Source organism: Chiloscyllium plagiosum, chromosome 19, assembly GCF_004010195.1.
Source record: "Chiloscyllium plagiosum isolate BGI_BamShark_2017 chromosome 19, ASM401019v2, whole genome shotgun sequence".
NCBI lineage: Eukaryota > Metazoa > Chordata > Chondrichthyes > Orectolobiformes > Hemiscylliidae > Chiloscyllium > Chiloscyllium plagiosum.
In genome coordinates this window covers 63905065-63930541 of record NC_057728.1, presented here as the reverse complement: position 1 = coordinate 63930541, position 25477 = coordinate 63905065, and the positions used below count along the sequence as shown (strand labels likewise).

The 25477-nt window shown below is 46.0% G+C and overlaps 1 protein-coding gene across 10 annotated transcripts in view; it reads right to left on the bottom strand.

Annotated features, from left to right (window-relative positions):
- The window catches only part of mybpc1 (myosin binding protein C1), a 153211-nt gene that overhangs the window by 33715 nt on the left and 94019 nt on the right, over nucleotides 1–25477 (bottom strand). For all 10 annotated transcript variants that reach the window (XM_043708735.1, XM_043708732.1, XM_043708734.1 and 7 more), the window contains 6 exons: nucleotides 23183–23288; nucleotides 19431–19591; nucleotides 17839–18004; nucleotides 13669–13775; nucleotides 10601–10734; nucleotides 2260–2419 (listed from right to left, as the gene is read on the bottom strand). In XM_043708735.1, the coding sequence (XP_043564670.1) occupies nucleotides 2260–2419; nucleotides 10601–10734; nucleotides 13669–13775; nucleotides 17839–18004; nucleotides 19431–19591; nucleotides 23183–23288 (834 nt within the window). The remainder of the gene's footprint in view (nucleotides 1–2259; nucleotides 2420–10600; nucleotides 10735–13668; nucleotides 13776–17838; nucleotides 18005–19430; nucleotides 19592–23182; nucleotides 23289–25477) is intronic.

The window sequence follows — 25477 nt, the reverse complement described above, 5'->3', positions numbered from 1 at the left end:
ATGGAGTGAGGCCGGGAATGTTGGGAATGGAGTGAGACCGGGGAGTCGGGGCGGGTGGGGTGGGGAAATTGAGGCTGGGGAATGAGGCTGAGGAGTGGGGGATAGGAATGAGGCTGATGAGACAGGGGAGTGGAGGTGTGGGGAAATGAGGCTGGGGAATGGGGGATATGAATGAGGCCGGGGAGTGGGGGATGGTAATGAGACCAAGGAGTGGGGTTGGGAATGGTGGAATGGAATATTTGCTTGGGATGTTGCCAGTTTACCTTTCAATTGCATTAGCATCAGAATAAACTTTTAAAAAATCTAATTAACAGGGTCTGGGTAATCTGGTGTTGAGTGGCCCCTTCCTAATTGCCCCTGGAGAATGTCAATAGCCCCACGGAGGTACAGTTCCATTGTGTTTATGTTACTTATTGCATTTGCTCATGGAATGTGGGCATCGTTGGCTGGGCCAGCATTTGAAATCCATAATTGCCCTCAGATGGTGATGATGAGCTGCCTTCTAGAACCATTGCTGTCCTTGTGGTGTTAGTAGACCCACAATGACATTAGGGAGGGACTGCCGAGCGATTTTAACCTAGCGGCAGAGAAAGAATGGTGATATACTTGCAAGTCAATGGTGAGTCGCGTGGAGGCTGTGGTGTCCTCTCTACCTCTGCTGCCTGTGTCCTCCTAAAGTGCTCAAGGTCAGAGATTTGGAATGTATTGTTGAAGGAGCCTTGGGGAGTATCAGCGGTGCATCCTGTAGGTAGTACACACTGTTGCTACTGAGCGTCCGTGGTGGAGGGAATGGAGGATTGTGGACATAGTAGCTTGAGTGTGATGGAATACTCCCCACTTGCCTGGATGGGGGCAGCTCCAACAACACTCAAGAAGCTTGACAACATCCAGGACAAAGCAGCCGCTGATTGGCACCACATCTACAAGCATCCACTCCCTCCACCACCGATGCTCAGTAGCAACAGTGTGTAATATCTACAAGACGCACCACAGAAATTCACCAAAGATCCTCAGACAGCACCTTCCAAACCCAAGACCACTTCCATCTGGAAGGACAAGGGCAGCAGATACATGGGAACTCCACCCTTTCCAAGTTCCCCTCTCAGCCAGTCACCATCCTGACTTGGAAATACATCGTCATTCCTTCACTGCCACTGGGTCAAAATCCTGGAATTCCCTCCCTAAGGGCATTGAGGATGTTTGTTACACCAAACAGAGTGTGGTGGTTCAAGATGGCAGCTCACCACCTTCTCAAGTTCAATTAAAGACAGACCATAAATACCAGCCCAGCCAGTGACACCCACATCTCATTCATGATTAAAGAACCATTCTCATAAATCTTGAGTGTCCCTTCTCCAAGGCTTTGACCTCCCTCCCTAAAGCCTGATATCTAGAATTAGAGTCTCCAACTGAGACTCTGACCTGTGATACATGAAGTTTCACCACAATTTCCCTGACTCAGTGCTACACTATACACCTCTGTTAAAATAGCCATAGACCCTGCATATTGCTTTTCCAAATTGTTTTCATAACTTGTCCAGTTATCATTACCAGGCTCCTTCCATGCACCCACAAGTCTCTCTGCTCTTGCAGCACTTTCACATGTACTGCTGCCTCTGCTTATTCTTTGTCCCAAACTGAAAAAGTCCACTTCCTGAAGGAAGAGCACCAATCACAGTATCCCAGAATGGTACAACACGGAGAGATTGGCTCATTCAGTCTGTGGTGGATCTTACAAAAAGCAAGAGTCCAGATTAGAGTGGTGCTGGAAAAGCACAGCAAGTCAGGCAGCATCCAAGGAGCAGGAAAATTGACGTTTCGGGCAAAAGCCCTTCATAAGGAATGCCCGAAATGTCGATTTTCCTGCTCCTTGGATGCTGCCTGACTTGCTGTGCTTTTCCAGCACCACTCTAATCTGGATTCTGATTTCCAGCATCTGCAATACTCACTTTTGCCTTACAAAAAGTAAGTCAGTCAGCTCCAATTTCCCCATATCCCCAAAATATTTTTCTCTTTGAGTGTTTATCACAACTCCTTCCAAAGTTGCTTCTGAGTTTGCATCCATCACCTGAACCCTTTGTTGGGCAAGGTTTTGTCTTCTCCTGTCTGTTTTTGTTTTGACAATCATCTTGAATCAGTCACCAACCATTTAGCCAAAAGGAACAATTTCTTTTGGTTTAATCGATCTAAACCCTTCATAATCCTTTGATACAGGGAGTGAAACAGCAGTGGGATTGTCTATTTGTTGTCCTCACTTACCGACCACCTTTATTTTCAGCTGGGCACTGTCTTCCCCAGCTTCATTCTGTACCACAATCTTGTACGAGCCTGAGTCATCTTTCTCAGCGAGATCAATCACCAATGAAGTGTGATCGGGGAATGATTCCGCTCTTACTCGGCCCCCTGTTTCCATAATTGCCTACGAGACACAACACATTACACATCAATACACCCTCACCATAATACAACTTAGACAAATGTAGCAGCTTTAAAGAACAAAGAACAAAGAAAATTTACAGCCCAGAACCAGGTCCTTCGGCCCTCCAAGCCTGAGCTGATCCAAATCCATTGTCTAAACCTGTCAGTCAATTCCCAATCATCTGTATCCCTCTGCTCCCCACCGACTCGACTTTTCAAAGAACAAAGAACAAAGAAAATTTACAGCCCAGAACCAGGTCCTTCGGCCCTCCAAGCCTGAGCTGATCCAAATCCATTGTCTAAACTTTTCAGTCAATTCCCAATCATCTGTATCTCTCTGCTCCCCACCTACTCATGCATCTGTCCAGACGCATCTTAAATGAATCTACCGTGCCTGCCTCTACCACCTCTGCTGGTAACGCATTCCAAATGTCCACCACCCTCTGTGTGAAGTACTTGCCGCGTGTATCCCCCTTAAACTTTCCACCTCTCACCTTGAAAGCATGACCTCTCGTTATTGAATGGTCAAATACCAAGTTGTCTTTTATTGAGAATTCTAGACATTTGGCATTATTTGGAGGAAGAGCTTTGCTGCTATCTACAGCATCACAGACTGTTCAAGAGAAAGGGAACTGTGCAACAGCTACAGTGATAGCAACTCCCCAAGCTTCCTTCAGTAGCACATACCAAATCCAAGACCACTTCCATCTAGAAGGACAAGGGCAGCAGATACATGGGAACACCACCCCCTGCAAGTTCCCCTCCGAGCCACTCATCATCTTGACTTGGAAATATATCGCTGTTCCTTCAGTGTCGCTAGGTCAGAATCCTGGAATTCCCTCCCGAAGGACATTGTGGGTCTACCCACAGCACACACACTGCAGCGGTTCAAGAAAGCAGTTTCTCCAGAGCAGTTCAGAATGGGCAATAAATTCTCGTCCAGCCGAGATTCCAACATGATTAAATATTTGTTTTCATAAATAATGCCAAACATTTCTTGAAAGGAAAAGAAATCCCACAATTTCGTCCTGAGGTCGGAATTTTCAGATGGATGATGAAACCTCATGCAGCAAGGGATCTCGGGATTTTGGGATTCATTCATAAATTCACAAATGTTCTTATGTTCTTCCAATACAGAACATAGAACAGTACAGCACAGTGTAGGTCCTTCGGATCTCGAAGTTGTTCCAACCTTTTATCCTACTCTAATATCAAACTATATACCCTTCACTGTACTATTTTCCATGTGCATATCCAAGAGTCGCTTAAATGTTCCTAATGTATCTGACTCTACTCTCACTGCTGGCAGTGCATTCCACGCACCCACCACTCTCTGTGTAAAGAACCTACCTCTGATATCTCCCTTAAATCTTCCTCCAATAACCTTAAAATTATGCCCCCTTGTTATAGACATTTCTGTCATGGGAAAAGGTCTCTGGCTATCCACTCTATCTGCGCCTCTTAACATCCTGAAGCCTCGATCAAATCACCTCTCATCCTTCTTCACTCCAATGAGAAAAGCCCTAGCTCCCTCACCCTTTCTTCATAAGACATGCCCTCCAGTTCAGGCGGCATCCTGGTAAATCTCCTCTGCACCCTCTCTGAAGCTTCCACATCCTTCCTGTAATGGGGTGACCAGAACTGAACACAATACTCCATGTGTGGTCTAACCAGGACTCTATAGAGCTGCAGCATAACCTTGTGACTCTTAAACTCAATCCCCCTGCTAATGAAAGCCAACACACCATACGCCTTCTTAACAACCCTATCAACCTGGGTGATAAGGTTGAGCAAAGTATGGACATGGACCCCAAGATCCCTCTGTTCCTCCACACTGTCAAGAACCCTGCCTTTAATCCTGTAGTCTGCATTCAAATTCACACTTTTCCAGGTTGAACTCCATCTGCCGTTTCTCAGCCCAACTTTACATCCTGTCAATGTCCCATTGCAACCTACAAAAGCTCTCCACACAATCCACAACTCCACCAACCTTCATGTCATCGGCAAACTTATTAACCCACTTTTGACTTCCTCATCCAAGTCATTTATAAAAATCACCAAGAACAGAGGTCACGGAACAGATCCCTGCGGAACACCACTGGTCACTGAGCTCTAGGCTGAATACTTTCCATCTACCACCACCCTCTGTCTTCTATGGGCCAACTCTATATCCAGACAGCCAAATTTCCCTGTCTCCAAGGCCTCCTTACGTTCTGAATGAGCCTACCATGGGGAACCTTATCAAGTGCCTTTTGTTTTAATGAGAGATGTATTTTTTATTATTCAATCGTGGAACATGGATATTGCTGACGAGGCTAGTATTCTTTTTTATGTATATATTTATTGAAAAAAAAATTCCCTTTCATTTAACAAAAACACAAATCAGAAAAAAAACAAAATCATAAATGTACAAAAGTACAGAAAAGTAGAAATGATATCGTACTATTACGTTTTTACAGTAACATTAACAATAAACTGCTTACTATTCTCCAAGATACAGTCAACTCATATTTACCTAACTTAAACCAAATTAGCACAGACTCAAATTAAATGAGATAATACTAAATTAAATTACAATTCAACAACATTAACTTACACTACATTGTCTTATATTATATTACATAACTCCACTCGTCACACCTCCACCAACGCTCCCGTCCATGGGAGCAACAGTAATTATACCCGTATTTACTAGGCCTCAGCACCCCCACAACCCCCGCCCCCACTGCAGTCCCTGGACCACCATATATAGCCCTCATGGCTATGTAAAGGCCCTAATCAATACCGCCAACAGATCCATGACTATATAATTTAGAAAGGGCCGCCATGTCATATAGAATTGCTCCATTCCGTGGTGCACCATACTTGTCGCGTGATCCTGAGGGACGTGTTCCATCACTAGTCTATGCCACCCTGCAAACCTGGAGGCTTTTCTGATATCCAGTTCATTCGGATGTTCTTCCTCACACAGTGTGTCAGGATATTAAACAACCTCTTCCCGTGCTCACCCAGAGAGGGAAGGTTCAGTAATCCCAAGAGGAGGGACACCAGATCCCCCCTAACTTCCATTTGCCTACATATGGCAACAGGGTGCCTATTTGATATTTCTTCAAATCAGGGAGATCCCCACCAATGCCCCCCTGGACCTCTCCCCCCCCTTTCCCACCCCCCGCCCATCCCACCCATCCCCCCATATCCTGCAACTTGGTAAATTTTATTAAGGGATGCCTACGGCACCAAATAAATTATCCAAGCTGCTCCACCAATCTCCGCAGCACCTGTTTGAGTATTAATAGTGGGAGATCCTCATAGGATATAACAACTGAGGGAGAACATTCATTTTAATCAAGGCTAAAAGGCCTAGCCAAGACATTGGCGGTCCCTCCCATCACTGCAAGTCCTGCTTTATTCTCTCAAACAGCTGCACAACGTTAGCTCCGTACAGCTGCTGGAAGCGAGGGGTAATAAAACTTCCCATATAAAGAAAACCTTTCCATGACCACCTAAAGGGAAATTCCATTCCACCTTTGGTACCTCCACCAACCCCTCACAGACATGACCTCCTGTTTTGTAAAATTTATCTTGTATCCCGAAAAGCTACCGAACACTTTAATTTTTTGTATTATCTGTGGTATAGATTTTTCAGGGTTAACTAAAAACAAAAGGACATCGTCGGCATAGAGAGTGAGTTTGTGTTCCCCAAATCCCACCTTTGGTGCCATTATTTTGGGGTCTTTTCAGATAGCTCTGCCAGTGGTTCAAGTACCAAGGTGAACAGTAGCAGTGACAAGGGACATCCCTTTCAGCTGCCCCTCCCCACACCAAAATTGCTCAATTTAACCACATTCATAATAACTGCCGCCTTAGGATCTTTATGTAACACTGACAGCCACCTGGTGAAGGCCCTCCCAGACCAAAACAATCTAGAACAGCAAAGGGATACAACCATTCCACCCAATCCAAAGTCTTTTCTGCATCCAGGTAGACCACCAAACCAGGACTCATTCTCCGTTGACATATTTGCACTTTATTCAACGCCCGCCTGATATTATTGGAGGGGTTGCGACCCTTGATAAAACCCATCTGGTCCTCTTTTATAATAACGGGCAGCACCTTCTCCAACCTCTTTGATAGAATTTTAAAATCCACATTCAACAACGAGATGGGTCTATACGCTGTGCAATCCTTGGGGTCTTTCCCTTTCTTTAAAATAAGAGAGATATTAGCCTCTCTAAGAGAGGGCAGAAGACATTCCTGGCTATATGAGTAACTATACATCTCCAGCAGTGGTTCAGCCAACATGTGTATGAACTTCTTGTAAAGTCTACTTGGGAATCCATCTGGACTGGGTGCCTTAGCACCTTGGAGCTGCCTTACTGCCTCTTCCACCTCCTGTACTGTCAGAGGTGCATTTAAAAGGGAGGCCTGATCCGTGTTTATACTGGGGAAGTCCACGTTTTCCAAAAAAGGATTCCATTCTCACATTTCCATCCCCACATCCCTCCGATCAGTATAACTCTGTATAGAACTCCCGGAATCTGGCATTGATCTTCCTCAGTTCACAAGTGACATTGCCCGCGCTCTTCCTGACAGACACAATGGACTGTGCAGCACTTTTCTTCCTAGCCAGTTAAGCCAGTTATCTACCTGGCTTATCCCCATATTCAAACAGCCTTTGCTATGCAAGGGAGACCCCTCTCTTCTCCGCTTGTGTGAGCACTGAGTCCAGAGCAGCCCGGAGATCCATGACCCATTGCAATCTCCCCATCAAATGCCTTTCTAAAATCCATGTACACCACATCCACTGCTCTACCTTCATCAACGCCTTTTGTCACATCCTCAAAAAATTCAATAAGGCTTATGAGGCATGACCTGCCCCTGACAAAGCCATGCTGACTATCTCTAATCAAACCACGGTTTTCCAAGTAATCATAAATCCTGTCTCTCAGAATCCGCTCCAACAATTTGCCCCTCACAAATTAATTCCCAGGATTATCCCTATTCTCTTTCTTGAACAGGGGAATAACATTTGCCACCTTCCAACCATCTGGCACTACTCCAGTGGACATTGAGGACACAAGATTATCGCCAAAGGTGCAGCAATTTCTTCCCTCGCGTCCTGTAGTAACCTTGGGTATATTCCATCTGGCCCAGGGGACTTAGCTATCCTTATGTTTTCAAAATTTTCAGCACGTCCTCCTTCTTAACATCAACCTGTTCGAGCATATCAGTCTGTTTCACACTGTCCTCACAAACAACAAGGTCCCTCTCAGCAGTAAATACTGAAATAAAGTATTCATTAAGGACCTCCCCTACTTCCTCCAACTCCACGGACAAGTTCCCTCCACTATCCCTGATCGGTCCTACCCTCACTCTGGCCATCCGCTTGTTCCTCACGTAAGTGTAGAATGCCTTAGGGTTTTCCTTAATCCTACCCTCCAAAGCTTTTTCATGCCCCCTTCTAGCTCTCCTAAGTCCATTCTTCAGTTCCTGACTACGTTGTACCCCTTTAGAGCCCTGTCTGATCCTTGCTTCCTCAGCCTTAAGCTAGCTTCCTTCTTCCTCTTGACTAGATGTTCCACATCCCTTGTCACCCAAGATTCCTTCACCCTACCATCCCCTCCTTGCCTCAGTGGGACAAACCGATCCTGCACTATCAGCAAGTGCTCCTTAAACAACCTCCACATTTCTGTTGTGCATTTTCCTGAGAACATCTGTTCCCAATTTAGGAGCCCCAGTTCCTGTCTAATAGCATGGCAATGCCCTCTCCACCCCCCAATTAAATACTTTCCCACACTGTTTGCTCCTATCCCTCTCCATGAAAGTAGTAAAGGTCGGGGAGTTGTGATCACTATCACCGAAATGCTCTCCCACCGAGAGATCTGACACCTGGCATGGTTTAACCTCCCCTCTAGTCGGCCTATCTAATATTGAGTCAGGAATCCCTCCTGGACACACCTGACAAAATCTGCTCCATCCAAGCTATTTGAACTAAGGAGGTTCCAATCAATATTAGGGAAGTTAAAGTAACTCATGACAACAATCCTGTTACTTCTGCACCTTTCCAAAATCTGCCTCCCAATCTGCTCCTCCGTATCTCTGTTGCTATTGGAGGACCTGCAGAAAACTCCCAATAGAATGACTGCTCCTTTCCGGTTTCTGACTTCCATCCATACTGACTCAGTAGACAGACCCTCCTGGACGACCTCCCTTTCTGGAGTTGTGATACTATCCCTGATTAGGAATACCACTCTCCCCATCTCTTTTACCTTCCCCACATTCCCTTTGAAACATCTAAAGCTTGGACTATCCAATAACCATTCAGGCAGCTTGCTGCTCATCGGATACTGCCTGAATTGCTGTGCTCTTCCAGCACCACTGATCCAGAATCTGGTTTCCAGCATCTGCAGTCTTTGTTTTTACCTATCCAATAACCATTCCTGTCCCTGTGATATCCAAGTCTCTGTAATGGCCACAACATCACAGTTCTAAGTATTGATCCATGCTGAGTTCATCACCCTTATTCCTGACATTTCTTGCATTAAAATAGACACACTTCAACCCATCCCACTGACTGCACCTTTTCCTTATCAAGTGGCTATCCCTCCTCACAGACTCTCTGCACGCTGTATCTGCCTGTTCACTATCTACCCCTCCTCTGATCCGGAGCACCGGTTCCCATCCCCCTGCCAATCCCGTTTAAAACCTCTTGAAGAGTTCTAGTAAATCTCCTGCCCAGGTTGGTGACCCTCCAGTTCAGGTGCAACCCATCCTCCTTGTACGGGTTCCTACTTCCCCAGAAGGTATCCCAATGATCCACATACCTGAAGCCCTCCCTCCTATACCAGCTCTGCAGCCACATGTTCAGCTGCATTCACCCTCTGTTCCTAGCATCATTAGCCTGTGGCACCAGTAGCAATTCTGAAATTACTACTCTGTTCATCCTGCCTTTTAGCTTCCAACCTAACTCCCTATACTGTATTCACTTTTCAGGTCTTCCTCTCTTTTCCAAGCTATGTCATTGGTACCGATGTGTACCACGACTTCTGGCTGCTCTCCCTCCCCCTTAAGAATCCTGTAAACATGACCAGAGATATCCCTGACCCTGATATCTAGGAGGAAACACACCATCTGGGAGTCTCGCTCGCGGGCACACAATCTCCCATCTGTTCCTCTCACCATTGAATCTCCTATCACTATCGCTCTCCTATTCTCTCCCCTTCTCTTCTGAGCCGCAGAGCCAGGGCTCAGTGCCAGAAAACTGGCTGCGGTGGGTTTTCCCTGGTAGGTCATCCCCTCCAAACAGTATCCAAAGCACTTCACTTATTATTGAGGGGAAAGGCCACAGGGTCTCACTGCACTGTCTGCTTATTCCCTTTCCCTCTCCTGAAAGTCACCCAACTACCTTCATCCTCTAATGTAGATGTGACTACCTCCCTAAAGCTCCGCTCTATCACCCCTCAGCTTTCCGAATTATCCAAAGTTCATCCAGCACCAGCTCTAGTTCCCTAACATGGTCTGTGAGGAGCTGGAGTTGGGTGCACTTCGAGTCATAGAGTCATAGAGATGTACAGCATGGAAACAGACCCTTCGGCCCAACCCGTCCATGCCGACCAGATATCCCAACCCAATCTAGTCCCACCTGCCAGTACCCGGCCCATTTCTCTCCAAACCCTTCCTATTCATATACCCATCCAGATGCCTCTTAAATGTTGCAATTGTACCAGCCTCCACCACTTCCTCTGGCAGCTCATTCCATACACGTACCACTCTCGGGGTGACCCTTAACCTCCCACATCCTGCAAGATGAGCATACAACTGCCCTAGCCTCCATCCCCTCTGCTCTAAATTACCAGGAGAGATTGAATAAAAGAAAACTAACAAAACAAAACCTTACCTTACCAACCCACCACACAGAGTTTTTTTGGTTTGAGGAGGAGGACGGGTGGGAGACACTACACGTGTACTGTCTAGCGTTTAGCACCTGCCCAAATATATCAGTTGACGTGCCCAGCAATCTCCATGTCTGTGTCCACTCCTGTTGCGACTTCGCTTCATCTGTTCACGAGTTAAGTCTTTAAGAAGGAAATTGACCTTCCCAGCAGCCCCCTGGTCCTCGCTGTCAGCACCCCTGCTGTTGCTGCAAAGGGGATTGGCTGTGTAGGTGAAGGAAGTGACTTACCTTTTCACCTTTCATCCACACAATCCGTGGTATTGGTTCCCCTGTGACTGGGATATCCAACCGAAGTTTATTTCCAGCCACCACCACAATCTCAGGCGTCTTGGAGAGATGGTCGAGGTGGAGCTTGGGAGCATCTAATGGAGTCAACGTTAAAAAGACAAAAATTAGACACCAAAACTACTACCCATGGAAATACTGATATACAAATGTGGATTAGGATAATCTGTACCCTGCCTTTTCATCTCCTGCAATGTTTCATCATTAAGGCTCACCAAACCTGATTGCCATCATAGAGTCATAGAGATTTCCAACGCAGAAAAAGACCCTTCAGTCCATTGTGTCTGCACTGGTCAAACAACCTCGTCTAACTATTCTAATCTCATTTTCCAGCATTTCATTGTTTCATTTTCCAACCATCTTGAACCCATATCCCCCTCATTCTTGATCCTTCCGCCAATGGGAACAGACTGATTGAGACTGTAATCAGTTGATCCCTTGCCCAATGGTGTCCTGCCCACATGAGCGAATTTCCTGAAGATGACCAATCATACGTCCACCAGTTTGTTTCCCCTTTCTACCGACAGCACATGGACTACATTGCTTCACAAAAGCAGCTCCCGATCTCCAGGATAACTAGGGACAGGTAATAAACACTGGGCCAGCCAGCGATGCCCATGGCCCATGGGTGAACAAAAAATCTGATTGCAAAAGGAAAAGATTCTTGGTTATCCGATTGGATGATTCTATGCTGTCAATCAATTTATTTTGCCTAACTTCAATATTTTAATGCCCAATGGACAAGATGTTTAAAATACCTCTGGGTTGTTCATCCCTCACTGCATTGGCCTGTGATGACCAACAGGATGAAGCTGGGGTTAGGGTTAGGTTTAGAGTTAGGGTTAGAGTTAGGGTTAGAGTTAGGGTTAGAGTTAGGGTTAGGGTTAGAGTTAGGGTTAGGATAAGGACTAGGGTTAGGGTTAGGTTAGGGTTACGGTTAGGATAAGAGTTAAGGTTAGGATAAGGGCTAGGGTTAGAGTTAGAGTTAGATTAAGGGTTAGTGTTAGGGTTACGGTTAGAGTCAGTGTTAGGGCTAGGATTAGGATTAAGTTTAGGGTTAGGGTTAGAATTAGGGATCTGGTCAGAGTTATGGTAAAGTTTAGAGTTACCAGTAATGTTAGTTTAGGTTAAGGTTATTGTCAGGGTCTCACTGTGCACGCTGAGGAGGTTGTGCTCTCTCATGTGCTGTCACTGGGGTAAATGGGAAAGTTATGAAGGGACAGCAGAGTTCAGTGGAGCAGAGGGAAGAGGATCGAGACAGTAAATGTCCACTTGAGACTTATTTTCCAATAGATCGAGTTGACCGTGGATACCAATGCATTCCACTGTCCCTGTCTGGGTTGATCTAATTACACCTTAGGCTAAGCCTAAGAATCAATGCTGGGTGGAAGAACATGATCACAGAAAGTTTCCAGTGCAAAAGGAAGCCATTCAGTGCATTTGGTCAATGCTAGCTCTCTGGGGGACCAATTTACTGAGTGCCGTTTCCTCATCCTTTTCCATATATCCCTGCATGGTCTTTCTTTACCCAGAGAGTGGTGGGGGCATGGAATGCGCTGCCTGTGGGAGTGGTAGAGTCAGAATCATTGGCGACCTTTAAGCGGCAATTGGATAGGTACATGGATAGGTGCTTAAGCTAGGACAAATGTTCGGCACAACATCATGGGCCAAAGGGCCTGTTCTGTGCTGTATTGTTCTATGTTCTATGTTCTAGAAGTATCTGTCTATTGATAGCTTTATTGAACCTGTCCTCACTGCCCCTCCTTCTAACGCAGCACTCTCAGACCCTAACCATTTGTTTCATGAGTACATTTCTCCCCGTGTCACCATTGCTCCATTGGCCAACTGTCTTGAATCCATGCCCCTCATTCTCCACCCTTCTACGAATGGGAACAGAATGTGATCACTCGATCCCCATGCCCAATGGTGCCCTGCCCAAGTGCGTGAATTTCCTGAAGATGCCAATCATGATTCCATTCAGAGCCTTAGCCAATGGGCATTTGTGGCTCAGTGCCCAGCTGAGGCAGGTACTGCCAATGTAGGTGGGAGGAAAAAAAATGACTGCAGATGCTGGAAACCAGATTCTGAATTAGTGATGCTGGAAGAGCACAGTAGTTCAGGCAGCATCCAAGGAGCAGTAAAATCGACGTTTCGGGCAAAAGCCCTTCATCAGGAATACAGGAATCCTGATGAAGGGCTTTTGCCCGAAACGTCGATTTTCCTGCTCCTCGGATGCTGCCTGAACTGCTGTGCTCTTCCAGCCCCACTAATCCAGAATGTAGGTGGGAGGCCATGTCCTCCAAATGGAAGCCCCTTCTGAACACTGTTGATAGTAAGGCCATAAATACCAGGCCAGGAACGAGGAGGATGGATCATTTAAAGGTGTGTTGGTGGTCTCCTGACCTCCTGCTCAGGGGTCTGCCTGGAAAAGGCTGGTGGGTTGTGTAAGCACTCGTGGGGAGTCGATGTAGTGATTGTAACGAGGTCAGCCAGGTGAATCTAATAGAATATGAGTTCCCTGATTGGTCCAATTTAAACTGGAGTGTCAGGGGTTCTGCTCACCCTAGGAGCCTCTGTGCTAGCTGGATCAGTGTAATCTATTCTGCTTGTATGACGAAAGGGTGACTTGGTGATTGGTTACTGGCCTTTGTGGAGTTACTTCCGTGGGGTTACTTCCAAAGTTGATAAGACCCTGACCCCTTAAAAAATGGCCCCTTTGAGTAGTTGAGGCCTTTGAGTAGTTGACTGCCCACCTCCATTGAGTGGATTATTGACTTTCTCCTCTGGCCTCCTCTGGGCAGATCAGCCAGAGACAGAACTGTGTCAGGGAGTGGTCCTGATGCACCCTGCCCTCCCCCATATCCCATCCAACCCCCCCAAACCCCTGGGCTCCAACTGCACCCCCATGGGGCTTGAGGAAACAGCCCAATGAGTTCCCAACAGTTTCTTGCATCCTCATCATCAACTTCCATCATTCAGTGGGTCTGTGCACCCTGCCTGCTCTCACTCACCAATCATACGAAGCTTAGCTCCCAGCTGAATTGAGTAACCATCTGGGATGAAAGTGTAGTCACCATCATCGTCCAAAGCCATCTTTTCCACCACCAGCTTGTGTACTCTTCAATCACAAAACACAACACATGAGGCTTCTGCCAAATTCATGCACAAATTAATTAATTAATAAACAACAGAAGTTCACGAGAATATATGGAAGTTTATAAGATTGTGAATGGCTTGGATAGAGTCAAAAATATGAGGCTTTTTCCCAGGGTGAAGGGGCTAATTACTAGGGGACACAGGTTCAAGTGCGGGAAGGGGGGAGGTTTATTAGAGATGTGAAAGGCAAATGTTTCACACAAAGGGTGGAGCACTCTGGAACACGCTGCCAGAGGAGGTGGTGGAAGCAGATCCAACAACAGCATTCAACAAGCACGTGGACAAATACATGGATAGGAAGGGAATAGAGGGATATGGATCCTGTAAGGGAAGAGAGGCTTAGCATGGAGGGGCAAAATGTGTCAGTGCAGGCTTGAAGGGCGGAAGGGCCTGTTCCTGTTCTGTGTTGTTCTTTGTAACCACAGCAGCAATTGTTCGTTCCTGTTAAACTTCTGCAGAACTGAGGTTAAGTCGTATTTGGTGTTCTGTACATAAATCTGGTCTGTTACTCAAAGGACCAAGAGGCAGTGCAGATGGTGCAAATAAAAAAGATTTACTGGATAAGCACATAACCACTAGGGGCAGGGGGAGGCCATTCAGCCCCTCGAGCCTGCTCTGGTATGGCTGATCTCATCTCAGCCTCAATTCCACTTTCCTGCCCTCTCCTTATAACCCTTTAACCCGTTCCTAATTAAAAATCTGTCTCTAGCCTCTTTAAATTTACTCAAGGAAACCGCCAGGCTCTGGGAAAGTGAACACCACAGATTCATCACCCTCTGAGGGAAGTAATTCCTCCTCATCTCTGTTTTAAATCTGCCACCCATCAGCCACATGACCTCTCATTCTAGATTGCCTCACAAGGGGAATCATCACTCAACATCTGCTCTGTCAATCCCGTTAGAGTCAAAACAAAACTGCAGCTTCGGCTCTTGATGTTGTTTAGTTTGCTGTGTTCTTCCAGCCTCCTTGTCTACCTTGTCAATCGCTTTAGCATTGTATATAATGCAATTAGATCTCCTCTCATTCTTTTATACACCAGGTAGTATTGGCCTATTCTTGTAGAAGTTATAACAATTGTAAAAGACTGAACGAGCTAGGGATCTTTTCTCTGGAAGGCTGAGGGGTTGTTGAATAAAGGTCTTTAAAGGTTGGAACAGGTTTGGAAGAGCATTTGATAGAGAATTTGATGGTAGAACTGACTCGAAGTAAAAGACAGAGGGTGGTGGTGGAGGGTTGTTTTTAGACTGGAGGCTTTTTGTCATTTATATAAATGATTTGGATATGAATATAGGAAGGTACAGTTAGTAAATTTGTAGATGACACCAAAATTGGAGGTGTAGTGGACAGCAAAGAAGGTTACCTCGGAGAAAATGGGAACTTGATCAGATGGGCCGAAGGGCTGAGATGTGGCAGATGGAGTTTAATTCGGAGTAATGTGAGATGCTACATTTTGGGAAAGCAAATCTTAGCTGGACTTATACACTTAATGGTAAGGTCCTAGGGAGTGTTGCTGAACTAAGAGACCTTGGAGTGCATGTTCATAACGCCTTGAAAGTAGAATTGTAGGTAGATAGGATAGTGAAGAAGGTGTGGTATGCTTTCCTTTATTGGTTAGTGCATTGAGTACAGGAGTTGGGAGGTCATGTTGCGGCTGTACAGGACGTGAGAGGGGAAAGATATAAAAGGGACCTAAGGGGCAACTTTTTCATGCAGAGGGTGGCACGTGTATGGAATGAGCTGCCAGAGGAAGTGGTGGAGGCTGGTAAAATTGCATTATTTAAAAGGCATCTAGATGGGTGTATGAATAGGAAGGGTTTGAAGGGATATAGGCCAAGTGGTGGCAAATGGGACTAGATTAGGTTAGGGTATCTGGTCAGCATGGACGAGCTGGACCGAAGGGTCTGTTTCTGGGCTGTACATCTCTATGACCCTATGACTCTATCATAGTTTCAGCTTTTCTCTTGCAATCATCAAAAAGTATGCAAAAACATGAGGGAAGATTCTTGTGTCTGGCCAGACGAGTACAAGGTGAAAATCTTCAACAACAATTTTTCTCCTGTTTAAAGGTACTCTGAATGAACAATAGCCTGTCCATTTCTCACTATGGGGCCCCCAAGATGGAGAATAACAGATCCATTTGATGGAAACTACTTTACTCTGAGAGTTAGAAAGTGGAGCTCACTAGCACAGGGTGGAGTGTTGAGGTGAAAAGCAAAGATACATTTAAGGGGAATATAGATAAAGACATGAAGGAGAAGGTGGTACAGATTCAATGAGATGAAAAGGGATGGGGGGAGATTCATGTGGTGCATAAACCCCAGCATGGACTAGTTGGGTTGAATTGCTATCTAATTCCATCTTCAGTGATGTGATTTCTCAATAAAAGGCCCTTCAAAGTATAACCTCAATATTGATTGATAAAACGCAGATGCAGCTGAATAAAGAATTCCTCTGCTCACTACAGGGTAGATTTTTAATTCCATCCTCTGAATGTTGGTGTCATTGGCAAGGTCAGAGTTTACTGCCCATCCCTACATGTCCTGAGAAAGTGACAGTCCCCCTTTCTGAACTAAAGCACTCTGATACAACTACCATTAAATACAGGCTCAAAGGAGATATAAATGGCAAGTTTCCTTCCATTGGACAATTGGACAAAGCATTATGTATACCTGGACTGTCTTTCTTTCAAAGAGGTCAATGCAAGGATAATGGAAGTTTATCTTTTAATAAGGCATGTATTAGAAATCTCCTGCTTCCTTGCCTGGACTTGGCTCCTTGCATTCACATCACTGATTTTTTATAACTAGTGTTTATGGCAGTTATGTTAGAAGTTAGATTTTCAGTTGGGAATGTTTACTTTAAGCAAGGAGCTGCTCAGCTCATGTCTCCTGCTTCTGAAACATCCTCGTTGTGAATTCAATGTGAAGCCAGATTACAGATACAGTCAATGACATGTGTGGAACTGCAGGTAAATCCAAATCCATCAGAGTTTTACCTGCACTTCCACATGCCATTTACTGTATCCATTGCACCCGACGTGGTCTCCTCTACGTTGGGGAGACTGGACGACTACTCGCAGAGTGCTTCATAGAACATCTCCGGGAAACCCCCACTGCCCCATGGCTGAACATTTCAACTCCCCCTCCCACTCCACCAAGGACATGTAGGTCCTGGGCCTCCTTCATCACCACACCCTAACCAACTGACACCAGGAGGAAGAATACCTCATCTTCCGCCTCAGGACCCTCCAACCCCATTCCATCAATGTGGACTTCACTAGTTTCCTCATTTCCCCTCCCCCCACCTTATCTTTTAACTCAGCACTGCCCTCTTGACCTGTCCCATCTGTCTTCCTTCCCACCTACCACTCCACCCTCCTCTCCAATCTATCACCAATACCCCCACCTTAATCCACCTATCGCACCCTCTGCTACCTTCCACCCCAGTCCCACCCTCCCTCCCATTTATCTCTCCATCCCCAAGGCTCACAAGCCTCATTCCTGATTAAGGGCTGAAACATTGATTCTCCTGCTCCTCAGATGCTGCCTGACCTGCTGTACTTTTCCAGCACCACATCACACAGGAGAGCCTAGCTCAGATTGGAGGCTCTGTCTATCCTATCAACCCCATTTTTTTTAGTTTCCAAATAGTTCAAATTGATTCCGAAAGGCTGAAGTGGGATTGAACTCATCACCTGCTTGAAATGGCTGACTCAGCAATGGGCACTTTACCACTTAAACTGACAAGTAAAAGAATTTAACCCAACTGCTAAACTGGGACACGATAGTACAAAGAGAGGTGGTAAAAGGAACTTTCTAAATGGGATATAATAAGTGCATGAAAAGGAACAGAAATTTCCTGGCCATTGGGAACAGAGCAGGGAAGTTTCAGACTTGTTGGATCCTTCTTTCAGAGAGTTAACCTGAGTATGATGGGCTGAATGGCTTACTGTGTGCTGCCTGATTCTCTTAACCGAGGACAAACAAACGCTCATTCATTGGTTACATATGGCTGTGAGCCCTCACTTTTTGCGGTGAGTTATCTTTATGTGTTCACTTGGATAGATCAGTTGGCCGTTTTTGTACCACTTTCCACCCACGTTCGCTTCCGACAATTCACACTCAAGGACTGCCTGCTGACCAGCTCGGACGACTTGGTCGGTGAGATCCTGCAATATCTTCAGAGGTTTCACTGAGAAACAAGGAGATAACATCAGGGAAGCTCAACTTGTGTGAAACAGTGCATCTCACCACCCCCACCAAACTAAAAACACTCCTTACTTCCTCAGCTACAAGTCCGCATTATCTATAAATCCATAATCCAGGGGCGGCACAGTGGCTCAGTGGTTAGCACTGCTACCTCACAGTGCCAGGGACCCAGGTTCGATTCCAGCCTCGGGCGACTGTCTGTGTGGTATCATGGAATCCCTATAGTGCAGAAACAGGCCATTCGGCACAACAAGTCCACATCGACCCTCTGAACAGCAACCCACCCAGATCCATTTCCCCTACCCTATTACTCTACATTTACCCCTGACTAATGCACCGAACCTACACATTCCCGAACACTGTGCAATTTAGCATGGCCAGTTCACCTGACCTGCACATCTTTGGACTGTGGGAGGAATCAGCAGCACCCAGAGGAAACCCACGCAGACACGGGGAGAATGTGCAAACTCTACAGAGACTTTCGCCTGAGGCTAGAAATGAACCCGGGTCCCTGGTGCTATGAGGCAGCAGTTTGCACATTCTCCCCATGTCTGCGTGGACTTCCTCCCACTGTCCAAAGATATGTAGGTTAGGTGGACTGGCCATGCTAAATTACCCATAGTGTCCAGAGATGTGTAAGTTAGCCATGGGAAACTCAGGGTGATAGGGTGGGGGTTTGGTGGGTCTGGGTGGGATGCTCTTCGGAGGGTTGGTGTGGACTCAATGGGCAGAATGGCCTGCTTCTGCATTGTAGAGATTCTATGATAAACATTCAATTCTGTTCAGCTGAGTGGGACCAACTTGCCTGGGATTGACGATGAGCCCAGCAGTCTCCTGTTAAAAATCTGTGCTTAAGAACCAATCATGTTGGTGTGGGTCTTGAGTCATGTGTGAGCCCAGATTGGGGAACAATGACAGATTTCTTTTGCTGAGGGAAATTAACTTTTCCCAAGGCTGGGAATCTCCATGGGTAGGAGCCAGTGAAAAGTCACTGGGGAACGTAGCAGAATCTCCACATATACCCAGATTCCCATCATCCACAATGTCATGGCGATATTTGAGGTGGGTTATGCTGCTGTGAATATGTATTGTGAAAACGTTAACATGTTTTGGTAATTGCCTTTCCAGGATCCTCTGTATTTTGATACTGTGGGATGTGGGATGTGGATGTTGAAGGTGGTGGTGGGCTTACTGCTATGTTCTATGTCATGTTTTTAATGATAATGCAACAGCTTCATGCCCATGTTTAGTGAAGTCTTTAACTAATGCTTCTAAGGGACTTCCACCCACACCAGCCACCTTGAGAGCAATATTACTCTTACTCGGTTAATTAGCTCATAATATTTTAAAGTCCAACAATGAGAATTACCCTACTCGAAAACCCCTGCATTAAAAAATGTTACACGTACTATCAACTTTCAGCTCAGCTGTAGACTGGCCTCCAGTGGTCTTCACCGAATATGTTCCAGAGTCAGCTTTGGCAGCCTCTGGGATGATGAGCCAGTGTTTCTTTCCCTCAGTCCGAAAGCGGTGCTTGGGTGAAGCCCCAAGTTCAATCCCATTTTTAAACCTGAGGAGAGGATGGGGGCATCTCTGATTAGCAAAGCAAACCAGACATTTTATTTTAACACTGCAAACACACCACAAACTTAGTTGGAAGAATTGCAGAATTACTATGGCATAGAAGGAGGCCATTTGGCCCATTGTGCCTGCACTGGTTCGATCACTTCCTGCCTTTTCCTTATCTCCCCACACACCATTTCTATCTAAATAACCATGCAATGCTCCTCCTAAATGCCTCCATCGAAGCAGCCCCCATCACATTTCCAGGCTGTGCATTCTAAACCCTCACTATTCACTGGGTGAGAAAGCGTTTGCTTACATCACTAGGATGATTCCTGGTGTGGGGGAAATTGTCTTATGAACAAAAGTGAAACAGTTGAGACTCTACTCACTGGAATGAGTGAGAGGTGACCTCAGTGAAACACATTGGATTCTTAAGGGGTTTGACAGGGTCAACGCTGAGAGGATGTTTCCCCTCCATTGGGGAGTCTAGCACCAGAGGGCACAATCTCAGAATAAAGGGGAACCAATTTAAGACTGAGATGGGGAGGAATTTCTTCTCTCAGAGGGTTGTGAGTCTTTGGAACTCCTTGCCAAAGAGAGCTGTGGGGGCAGAGTCCTTGTGTATATTCAAGGCTGAATGTAGGTTTGCTCACTGAGCTGGAAGGTTCGTTTTCAGACGTTTTGTCACCATACTAGATAACATCTTCAGTGAGCCTCCGGACGAAGGCTTCGTCAGCCTACATCCAGAACCTCAACCTGAGCTACAAATCTTCTCAAAATTCAAGGCTAAGATAGATAGATTCCTGATTAGTCGAGGAATCAAAAGTTACAGTGGAAGGGCAGGAAAGTGGACATGAGGAATGCCCTTGGATCAGCCACGATCAAGGGACCAAGCGACCTACTCCAGTTCCTATGTCTTTTGAGTCCTTGCACCCTTGCTTCATTTGCACATCACTTTAAACCCATGTCCTCTCATTCCTGTTCCTTTTATGAGTGAAAGCACCTTCACCCGATCTATTCTATTCAGCCCGCTCATGATTCTGAAAACCTTGATCAGGTCTCCCTCTCAGCCTCCTTCTCTCTAAGGAGAATACTCCCACCTTCTTCAATCTATCCCTAAAACTGACGTTTCGCATTCCTGGAACCATTTTTGTCAATTGCTTCTTCACTCTCTCCAATGAATTCACATCCTTCCAATAATGTGACTCCCATAACTGTACACAATGCTCCATTTGAGGTCTAACCAGTGTCTTGCATCACCTCCTTGCCCTTGTACTCTATGCCCCTATTAACAAAGCCAGGGATAGTGTGTGCTTTTTTAACTGCTCTGTTCCCCCTGTCCTGCCACCTTCAATGATGAGTGCCCAACATAAACACCCAAACGGCACTCCCTTTAGAATTTTACCCTCGAAGTTACATTGTCTTTCAATGTTCTTCCAACCAAAACATATCACTTGACTGAATAATGTTTGTTGAATCATTGAGATCAGTCCTGCATTATGGCTGGGATACAGACTGTGCAAGAACTAACCAAATCAGTGAATGGTTACAGCACAGAAGGAGGTCATTTGACCCATCACATCTGTGTTCGTGCTCTGCAAGAGCAACTCACCTAGTCCCACTCCCATGGCATCTGTCTGAGGCTCTGTGACCCTCTCCCTTCAGACATTGATTCAGTTGTCCTTTTGGAATGCTTTAATTGAACCTGCCTCCATCACACTCTGAGACAATACATTCCAGATCCCAGTCACTGTACAAATCTTCAATCTCAGGTCAAAGGCAAAGGACAAAGGATGTCCCACCAGAAGGATGTGTAATTTTGGACAAGGGACCGAAACGGTTTTCCCAGATGTTGCCTGGTTTGGAGGGACGAGTTATGAGGACAGATTGGACAAAGTTGGTTTGTTTTCACTTGTATGTCGAAGGATGAGGGGCCACCTGATAATAGTTTACAAAGTTCTAGGAGGAATGGATAGAATGGTTAGTTGGAGTCTTTTCCTCAGGGTAAAAATGCCAATTACACGGGGACATAGGTTGAAGGTAGAAGGAGGAACGTTTAAAGGCGATGTGAGAGGTAGGTTTTTGACACAATGGGAGGTAAGAGCCTGGAATGTGCCGCCAGAGGAAGTGGTAGAAACAGATACAATAACAACGTTTAAGAAGCCTCTTGACAGATACATGAATAGGCAGGGAAGAGAGGGACACAGACTGCATACAGGTAAGCACATGTTAGTCTAAAAAGGGACAGGCTTGGTGGGCCAAAGGGCCTGTTCTGGTGTTGTACTGTTCCTTGTTCTTTGTCAGTACAAAAGGAGGCCATTCAGTGCATCATGTTTGTGTTAGCTCTTGGGAAGTGTGGTGCAGGAAAAGCACAGCCGGTCAGGCAGCATCTGAGGAGCAGGAGAGTCAACATTTCGAGCATAAACTCTTCATCACTCATTCCTGATGAACAGCTTGTGCCCGAAACATCAACTCTCCTGCTCCTCGGACGCTGCCTGACCTGCTGTGCTTTTCCAACACTACACATTTTGACTCTGATCTCCAGCATCTGCAGTCCTCGCTTTTTCCTTAGTTCTCGGGAAGGGCTGTCTAATTAATCAGCTATCCCCACATTCTTTCCTCGTAGTCCTTCAATTTCACTCCCAGTAATTGTGCCCGAAACATCAACTCTCCTGCTCCTCGGACGCTGCCTGACCTGCTGTGCTTTTCCAACACTACACATTTTGACTCTGATCTCCAGCATCTGCAGTCCTCACTTTCTCCTTAGTTCTCGGGAAGGGCTGTCTAATTAATCAGCTATCCCCACATTCTTTCCTCATAGTCCTTCAATTTCACTCCCAGTAATTATTCCAAAGATTGACTGGTTACTGGAGTGAGTTTCAGTTGGGGGTGTTGGGTTGTTGCAGGGTGGGTATGGATGAAGCTGGGGGGAGGGGATTGAGGTGAGTGTAGTGGGGGGTAAGGGTTACCTTCTGAGGATTGAGAGAATCTGGGCTTGCGCGCATCGGAGATTCCAGGAAGACTTGAGATGGAAAATGCTGTGGGGGTTTGACTGGGTGGATGCTGAAGCGACATTATCTCTTGTGGGAGAGACAGCACAGGGTGACACAGCTAGAGAATCTGGGCTTGCGCGCATCGGAGATTCCAGGAAGACTCGAGATGGAAAATGCTGTGGGGGTTTGACTGGGTGGATGCTGAAACGACATTATCTCTTGTGGGAGAGACAGCACAGGGTGACACAGCTTTTCCAAGAAGGGATCTCCAAGGTGGGGAGAATTCTTTTCTCTCTGAGGATCATAAATCTTTGGAATGCTCTTGCTCAGAGAATGGTGGAGGCAGGGTGACTGATAATTGTTAAAGGCTAGATTCTTGACAACCAAGGCTTGTATGGGGATGGGGGATGTAATGTGAAGTTAAAGCGATAGGTCAGCTGATTGAATTGTGAAGCAGGCTTGATGGGCTAAATGGCCCATTTCAGCTCCCAATTTGAACATTTGCATGTTCACAGTCACGTTCACGCAGTCTTATTGCAAATATTTGTCCGTCCTCCTTTCCCTTCTGAGCTAACAAAGCTTCAGGGCTAGAGTGTACGTACCATTTCACTTGCGCGTTTTCTTCTGACACTTCACATTCCAATTCCACCCTCTCACCAACCAGCTCATCGCGATTCTCCAGCTCTCGAGTGATTAAAACAGGGGGCTCTGCAAGAGAGCAACACAAAGCAGGAGAATCAAAGTCAATCACCCACTCCGATATTGCCTCTAAACCCTGCCATTTCAGGGACATGCTTTTTATACTGTCAGCCTGAAATCCTCCTCAGAGCACGGCCTTTAGATAAACATCAGTGGCCTAAGCTTGCATTGAAAATTGTTAACTTGAAGCTACCATATACACATGTACCAGCAGAGGGAGTCTATTAGGATGAGACAACAAAGAAACTATGTTTAAAAACCTGTGCTGGTCTAAATCTAAATGCATTTGGCTGAATATACAGCAGGAGAAAGTGATGACTGCAGATCTGAATATATAGCAGTTTCAAATAAGCACTACCACTGTTTGATGGTACTGTGGGGATTTATATATATGGGGAAACAAAAGAAAAAAATAATATATAAAACAGTTTCAGTGCCCAAGAGCTCCACAACATGGTTCCTAATTTTATTGATTTATTCCAGCTCTTACACCTGCTTAAGCAGAAAGAATCACTTAAATCACTTGATTCATGACTAGGATCATATAGATAACAGAATGGACAGCAAGCTGCTAATAAAGGGAGTGGTTGAAATGATGGTGCTGAGTTACTCAGACTGAGAGAAAGTGACGATTTGACCTTGAGATGAACTTACAATTCCATTCCCACGCCAGGTTCCACAGGAATCAATGCTGGGACACATGTAGTTCACCACTTTTAGCTTGGAAATCGTAAATGATTTTCAGATGACATCAATTAGGGAGGGGACAGCAACAAAATAGAGTGTAATAAACTTGGACAAGTAAATTCACTTCAATGCTGGAGGCTGGGAGGGAGAGGTATCTAACAGACTAGACCAGACATAGTCAGCCTCATGGTAGCATACCGGATAGACACTTACCAAACGCTTCCATCACCCATTCCTCGGTATGTCCTATCCCATTGACAGCACACACCCAGCAGAGCTGGTGGCATTGTGTCATACAGTCACAGAAACATAGAAAATAGGAGCAGGAGTAGGCCATTCTGCCCTTCAAGCCTGCTCCACCATTAATATGATCACGACTGATCAACCAGTCCAGTCCCCTTTTTCTGCTTTCTCCTCATATCCTGTGATCCCTTTAGCCCTCAGAACTGTATCTAACTCTTTCTTGAAAACACTCAATGTTTTGGCCCTAGCTGCTTTCTGTGACAGAGAATTCCACAGGCTCACCACCCTCTGGGTGAAGACGTTTCTCCCCATCTCAGTCCTAAATGGCCTACCCCATATCCTTAAACTGTGATCATCCTGCTCTGGAGAGAGTAGGGTTAGGAGGGAGTTTCCTCAGCTTTGACTCAGGACCATATAAAGTCTCATGGCTTCAGATTAAACATGGGTAAGGAGACCTCCTGCTGATTACCATGTCCCTTCCTCCCTTGGCTGGTGAATTGGTACTCCTCCATATTGAACAAAGTTTGGAGGTAGCACTAAGAGTGGCAAGTGCACAGAACATACTCTAGTGGGGGGATTAGTGATTGGTGGCAGTGCGACTGATTGAGCTGGTCAGGTCCTAAAGGACAGAGCTGCTAGACTAGGTCCACTGCAGGTGGTGTGGGAACCAACAAAAGCGAAAAACATACCTGACTCCATCCTTACCAATCTGGCAGCTGCGGATGCATCTGTCCATGACAGTATTGGTAAGAGTGACCACTGCATTGTCCTTGTGGAGGCAAAGTCCCGCCTACACATTGAAAATAATCACCATCGTGATGTGCGGCACTATCACTGTGTTAAATGGGACAGACTGCAAACAGAGTGTGGTGCTGGAAAAGCACAGCAGGTCAGGCAGCATCCAAGGAGCAGGTGAATTGATGTTTCGGACATAAGTCCTGCATAGGAAGGGTTTATGCCCGAAACATCGATTCTCCTGCTCCTCAGATGCTGCCCGACCTGCTGGGCTTACCCAGCACCACACTCTCGATTCTGATCTCCAGCATCTGCAGTCCTCACTTTCTCACAGACTTCAAACAGATCTAGCAACTCAAGACTGGGCATCCATGAGGCACTGTGGGCCATCAACAGCAGCAGAACTGTACTCCAGCACAATCTGTAACCTCATGGCCCGGCACATCCCCCATTCAACCATTACCATCAAGCCAGAGGATCAATCCTGGTTCAATGGAGAGTGCAGGAGGGCATGCCAGGGGCAGCACCAGGCA